Here is a 7500-nt window from a genome sequence, read left to right on the forward strand (position 1 = left end):
TGTAAATTGAAAAACTTATTCATGCAATACATTTAATAAAAAAAGATTTGTGTAATGATAGAATTAAGAATAGAAATAAATGGTTAGTATACTGTTTGGTAGTTTCAGTAGTTGAAGAGAGATAATGAGAATTTGATTACTGTACGTACTGTGTGCTAGGTGAAAGTGGTTTCTTGGCTATCGTTTGGTACTCGTAAGTGCTGAACGTAAACAGAAGTTTGGAAGTTTTTTTTTTTATTGTTTATTATAGTTAATGGTTTACTTAATAATTATTTGAAATAAGTACATGCAATACATTTAATAAAAAGAATGTGAATTAGATATCATAAAATATAAAATAAATCAGACTGCTATCATCGAAGCCAACAAATACGTATTTTCTAGAATTCTTCTTCTGTTTTAATATTACATATATATTTCATTATAGCTGTCAGTACCTCGGTATCTCCATTAGGTAAAGATAGAATAAAGAATAAAAATGAATGGTTATTATACTGTTTGGTGATTTCATTAGTTGAAGAGAGATAATGAAAATGTATGGCTTACTGTGTACTAGGAAAAGTGATTGGTTGGTGATCGTTCGGTACTCGTAAGTGCTGAATGTAAACAAACGGATGGAAGGTTTTTGTTTGTTTGTTTGTTTGTGTATTATAATTAATGATTAATTAATAATTATTTCAAATGAGTACATACAAATTATTTATACATTTTATTGACATATTCTAAGCTTTTAGCTTCTTAGGTTTAGATGTCAGAATTATAGACTAGGCTGCAGTAGCAACTGCTAACATAGGCTAGGCTTATTGCTAAGGCGCATATGCTAAAGTCCTAATATATGCAGTAAACATGGGGTTGAACATTACATGCAGATGAATATTACTCAAGTATGTACAATATTTTGCCTTTTTAGAGTCATATTTCTTCTGTTGGGTCGGCATCGTAACTTTAGAACATGTGTTGTAAGCCTGGAAATATAATTTACTGGGTTGTTTTTGTAGGGCTTGGAATGGATTAGGCATTTTACATGTAAAATGCGGTTCAAGATACGAAAAACTCATGATACGAAGGCTGCCTCGGAACAGATTAATTTCGTATGTCGAGGTACCACTGTATATATATATTATTACGCTGTAACAGTGAGAACACTAATGAAGTCAATGAAATTTTTCATTTAGATAATTATACCGAATGAGAGAAAGAATTTCTTTTTCAAACGGAGAAAACGAAAGTAACGGTCGCCTCGACCATACACCCACAGACATTATACAAAAGTATACAGACGGATATTATAAACTTTCTAACGGTTGAATGAAGAAAAATTCTTTTCAGACAGTACATAAAAGAAGCATTTTATATTAAAGTTGTAGTGGGTACTTCACAGCTCCCTTTGAATGAATAAGGCTAAAGAATTTATGCTGTCCTTAAGCGCAGATGATTTCAGTAAAAAAAAAATTAAAACCTGAATGTAAAGAAAGGATTCAAGTCGCTTTTTATTCGTATTTTTTATGGTTGCATTAAATCTAAGCGTACGCCTTTCAAAATAGTGTAGACGGATATCGTATGGATTTTTTGAAAGTTTTCTTATTTAGTTTTTTTTGGGATACTTATAATTGCTTTTCTTTCCAGTGTATTTCGTCAAGTCTGATGCAAATTTTCTTTCCCCCCAATTCTGCTTAGAATTTTCTGACAGTTTCCTTTACAGCACACGGATCTCTCTCTCTCTCTCTCTCTCTCTCTCTCTCTCTCTCTCTCTCTCTCTCTCTCTCTCTCTCTCTCTAGTTTGTGCACAGGCTATTGGCTATAGCTGTGTGCATTCGGGGTGGGGGGCGGGGGCCCGGTTACAGTCTATCACAGTCATCTTATCGACTGGGTGGTTTTTATAGTGTGAGGTATCGTGTTGCATCCTGCCTCCTTAGGAGTCCATCACTTTTCTCACTATGTGCGTTGTTTCTAGTAGCACACTCTTTTGCATGAGTCCTGAAGCTGTTTCGGCGCCTAGTTTTTCCAGGTTCCTTTTCAATGATGTCGGAATTGTACCTAGTGTTCTTGTGATTATGGGTACACTTTCCAGTGGCATATCCCATATCTTTTTTATTTTTATTTTCAGGTCTTGATACATATCGATTATTATATTATTATTATTATTATTATTATTATTATTATTATTATATTATTATTATTATTATTATTATTAAATAGCTCAAGAACAAGAAAAAACCTAATCCACTTTAATTCTTCTAAAACTGAACTACAGTATGACACAAATATGATAGAGATAGTCAAAAATATTACATTGTAATGAATGCACGTCGCTTGCACAAAGTAATTCAAGCTCAGCCTCAAGAGTTTTTCCGTACTTAGAGCTACTGAAAACACATGAGCCAAATCAAAATAGATATCTAAGAAAAGAAATACGAATAAAACCTAACAACTCTAAACCAAATTACAACTCTGGGAAATGAGGTCAAACTATGATCCTATATAGTGGACATGTATCAGTTAATATAGTAAGAATATACACATTTGTTTTCACAAAAAAAAAAAAAAAAAAAAAAAAAAAGCTGACGTTTTTTATAAGTACAATAAGAGGGTTGCTAAATTATCAGTTAATAAAAAAAGATTTTACAAGAAAATTCCGAAGGAGAATATCTTTGGTATTTCAATAAATAGTTTATAATTTAACGTGATCAAGTTTTAGACCTCTGGAGTCCGTTCGGGTGTATCACCCAAACTCCAGATTAAGTTACTTTGTTTAATTTTCAGTAATACTTGAATGAATACAAGCGAATTTAGTGCATCAAACTAATGAATTATTTTAATATATCATTAGACATCTGGAGTTCGGGTGTGTCATGTGATACACCCAAACTCCAGATTAAGTTACTTTGTTTGATTTACAGAATAATACTAAAATGAATAACAGCGAATTTATTTCATCAAACTGATGAGTTATTTCAATATGTCTTTAGAAAATGGAAAGCAATTTACTATCTTCAGTTTACAGATTGATACTAAAATGAATAACAGCGTATATAGTTTATCAGAATGAATGATGGATTACTTTCATTAATCTTTAGAAAAGGACAAGCAATTTTGTGTATTCCGCTGTTTTTTTTTTTTAGTGCACCACCTGTTATACCAGACCAGTTTGAGTCAGAATATTAAAGTATAATTTATGAATTCAATGACCCACAAAATCAGAACTCCAATGACTATAGTTCCAAATATAAGTTTTTCTTTTATTAACTGTGTTCTATGGGGCTTTCAATTCAGAAGACTCTTCTAAAATAAAGTAGAAAAGAATTTATCTCTGTATATATTTGAATATTGAAACATCCACCTCCCCCCCTCATTTGAAACTTACCTTGGACCATGAGTTTGTACGTGTAGGTGGCTCCGGGGTACAAGGTGGTATTCATGTTCCGAGTGAGGAGACCCGTCACGGGATCTAGCAGGAAATGGCGATCCCCTGGCGGCGCGAACAGCTGGTAGGTGACGGCAGCGCACGGACATCTCGCTGACTCACCTGGCCCCAAAGGGCAGGTGAGGCCTAGATCCTCATCGGTGCTCCAAGCCCGGTACACAACTCCTGCAGAATAAGACGTATTGATCGGTCAGAAAGGTTTTTTTTCTTTCACTTTCTTCTACTTTTTTTCTTTTGCTATTTTTCATCTCCCTCTGCTCTCACCGCCTCCTTCTTTCTTCTTTTTATTTTTATGTCGTTTTATTTTCTTGCTAATCTCCATTTCCTCACGTTCCAATTTGCAACTATTGATGTGTTATTCTAAAGTCCCTTCATATTTGTCTTTGTATTTCTTTACTTTTCCTTCCTCTCCCATTTACCATCTTTGTCAAATTTTTATTCCTCCTCGCCATTCTCAGCCTATCTCATTACCAAATATTTATTCATTGTTCTAGGGACACTATTGATTAATTATTTTTTCGTCATCACCTTTCCCATATCCCTGTTCCTTCTCCCATTTACATCTTTGTCAAAATTTTTTATTCCTCTCGCCATTCTCAGCCTATCTCATTACCAAATATTTATTCATTGTTCTAGGGACACTATTGATTAATTATTTTTACGTCATCTACATTTCCCTATATCCTGTCCTTCTCCCACTTACTCCTTCCTCTGTCATTTCTTAAAATCATAAGATGGCTTTTCATGTGGTGACGCAGACATATCATCTGCATCATTTATCGCAATTAACGGAATAAGAAGGTAAATAGGGATTCTGAACAGCAACACGCATTTTTGAGCACTAGTTTAATTAGTGAATGTTTTATGGAACTTGCCACAGCTGGAGTATTGATGTTGGTTTGTTTTGTTTGTATGGTGCTTTTACGTTGTTGCATGGAGCCAATGGTTATTCAGCAACGGGACCAACGGCTTTACGTGACTTCCGAACCACGTCGAGAGTGAACTTCTATCACCAGAAATACACATCTCTCGTTCCTCAATGGAATGCCCGAGAATCGAACCCACGAACACCGAGGTGGGGCACCAACACCATACCAACTACGCCACTGAGGCGCTCGTATTGATATTGGGCTGATTATTAATTGGTGGAGCGTCTGTTGAATAGTGCATAATAGCTCATTCCACCTCATAAAACGTCAATGGCATTTCTGAAATTATAGTGCATATCACGGTGAACCGTAGTAAAGTTGACTATAACAGCCCCTAATCCTACCTCGCAAAAGGTCAGTATCGTTTATGGAATTATAGATTATATATTCAGAGTCGTAAATTTATACATTAGTCTCGAAATTAAGTCATTATTGTTCAGGGAATTTTAGATTCGGAGGAATTTGGACGTTCTATCATCCCTTCAGATGGCAATCATCAATAACGTTTAGAAATATCTTGGCTATTATTTTTGCTAAGAAAATATTTATACCAAATGGAAAGCTGTAGATTAGAGTATATTAGCAATTTCCGTTGCTTTTACCTTAATAGAAGAAAGGTGTGACTGCTTTCATTCCTTTTTCTTTCTTGCCAGCGCGTTCCAGAATGCAGCCGTTTGTATTTAGGGTGTGGCTGACTTGTTTACACTTCGGGACGAACACCATCACTCAGTTCGGAAAGGGACAGAAGAGAAAGTTGGGGAAATAGAATAGGGAGGGAAAAGTGACAAAATAATGGCTAGAAGAGAGTATAAGAATGCTGGGTAAAAAGCTGAAAAATTCCGGAAAATTTTGAGAAAACAAAAGAAAGGAATTTGGAGAGGAAGAATTAAAAAGATAGCATTATGAAAGTAACGACATTAGGATTATTTCTGTCTTGTTCCATTCAGTCTTTTTGTTTAGATATGACAATACCTTTGACCCGGACCGTCTTTCTGATAGTGTGATATATCTGTTATCAAACTGTCGGTGGTTTGGACAGTTTTCTATGCTGTTTTTCTAAAATCAAATAATTTATAGACAGGCAAAATCTCAAAATATCTTAAATTAATTCATAGTAGTCGTCGGTTTTGACAGTTTTCTATTTTGGTTTTCTTGAATCATATAAGTCATAGACAGGAGACATTCTCAAAATATCTTTGAAATAAATTGCCCCTGAATAGCACAGTTTCTTGCAAATGATGACTTCACTAAACCTAATCTACAAATATATAGATGAATAATGAAATCATTTATAAAGTAAAGTCATATTTGACAGACCTGTGAGAGAAAACTCGCTTAGCTTTGAAAATTTAACAAAATGTATGACTTCAAAAAGTATTGAGGATAGTGTTAAAGGCAATACTATTTAATAGATAAAGAGAAAATGAAAGTCTTTTCGTTGCTCTAATTTTGTTTAATTTATATATTTATTTTTTTTTATTGTTGCAAATGGTGGAAGTGTTTCTTATTGTATCAAAGAATTTCCAGATTAACCAGAAAGGGTTTTATATCAATATTACAAAAGGAGGAAAATTACATGAGGAAATGCTTGCATTTTGTCCTTTTTGCTGCTTAAAGAGCAACATTCACTCGAGAAAGGATGAAATATGTCATTGAGGAGTCTCGATAATGTAGCATGTGCATCGCTTTCGAAACCCAATGCATGAAATAAATTAACAATAGGAAGGGAAAAAGAACATCTGAGGTTGTAAATGAAAGGAAAATAATCACACGCTTAAACATAAATAAATCATTTCAGCTGCAAGCGAAGAAACTTTAGGCGAAGCCGTGAGGCACAGGGCTCTTTGAGAGCCACTGGTCCGTAACGAGTGCGTATTGAAAAGGAACGGACGAGTTGGTTGCAGGCTGAAGTAATATTACCCTTGGGGACGATAGCGGCCGATAAAGAGATAGTCAAAGCGCATTTTTACTACCGGCCTAAGAGGAGGATATTGCGTCCTCAAGTTCAGGTCCGTTGATTAGACACGGAGGCTTCCCCTTCTGCAGGCGAATGAAGCGATTGTATCCCGCTTTCTTTCCTCTTTTAAAAGGACTTAAAAGAGCCGCATTTAAACCAGACGGACGTTCCAATGTTAATTGCGTGCCGTTCCTCATGCGTAAATGCTGCGACCGGGCCCGAACGTTCCGAGTTTAATCTGGTCTCTAATCAAGCAGCGAGGCTGGGATTAGCTCATTTCTTGCTCTCTCCCGGAGTGCTTCCAGTAAATGAGAGCGCGGATTTAAATGCTCGCGAATTTCTAAATAAAGGTGTGTTTACATGGATATATGTGTCTGTGGGTAAACTGAGCCGTGTTGGTTGAAATATATATATATATATATATATATATATATATATATATATAATATATATATATTATATATATATATATATATATAATTTCTTGTAAAATTTGAAAGTCTAAAACCAAAAATGTAAGGTTTTTAAAACCTGAAAATTACCACAAAATTATAAAAAAATATATAAAATATATACAGCATTAAAATGAAACGTAAAAAAAATAATACGCAGTAAACTTAAATTTTCTACAGATAATTTTCATTTTTTTGTTTTTTTTTAGATCCTTAATGGAAAACAGTGGTCCTCTCAACCATCAGATATATTTTTAGTCGTCTTCCAAAGGTATTAATGTAACGCGAATTCCATTATTATTGTTTCCATTCAGTCTCCATTTCTATTTATGTATGCAAAAAATAAATAATAAATCTTTTTATTTGGGCCACTGAAATACTTCATATAAACGCATAGAATCACGAATAAACGTACACAAATTTATTAAAGGAAATATGCTCTTACGGGAAATGTTTCACGGAACGCCATCGCTGTGACATATATTGATTTATGAACGCGGGCGTGGTTCTTAATGTATGAGGGGACCAGCTCAAGGTAAATATTCGGCAAAGTAGGCTCAATAAAATCTATATATATATATATATATATATATATATATATATATATATATGTATATATATATATGAATATATATATATATATATTATATATATATAAAGGTTTTTTGCCACGAAGGAAAAAAGGAAAAAGCGAGATAGCCGAGTACTTTCAGTCCTGTTCGGACCCTTTACTGAAGG

At 34.2% G+C, this 7500-nt stretch overlaps 1 protein-coding gene across 1 annotated transcript in view; it reads right to left on the minus strand.

Annotated features, from left to right (window-relative positions):
* The window catches only part of LOC135221364 (uncharacterized), a 94033-nt gene that overhangs the window by 7949 nt on the left and 78584 nt on the right, over positions 1-7500 (minus strand). The window contains exon 6 of the mRNA XM_064259166.1: positions 3365-3589. Coding sequence (XP_064115236.1) covers positions 3365-3589 — 225 coding nt within the window. The remainder of the gene's footprint in view (positions 1-3364; positions 3590-7500) is intronic.

The sequence above is a fragment of the Macrobrachium nipponense genome, chromosome 20 (genome assembly GCF_015104395.2).
Source record: "Macrobrachium nipponense isolate FS-2020 chromosome 20, ASM1510439v2, whole genome shotgun sequence".
NCBI lineage: Eukaryota > Metazoa > Arthropoda > Malacostraca > Decapoda > Palaemonidae > Macrobrachium > Macrobrachium nipponense.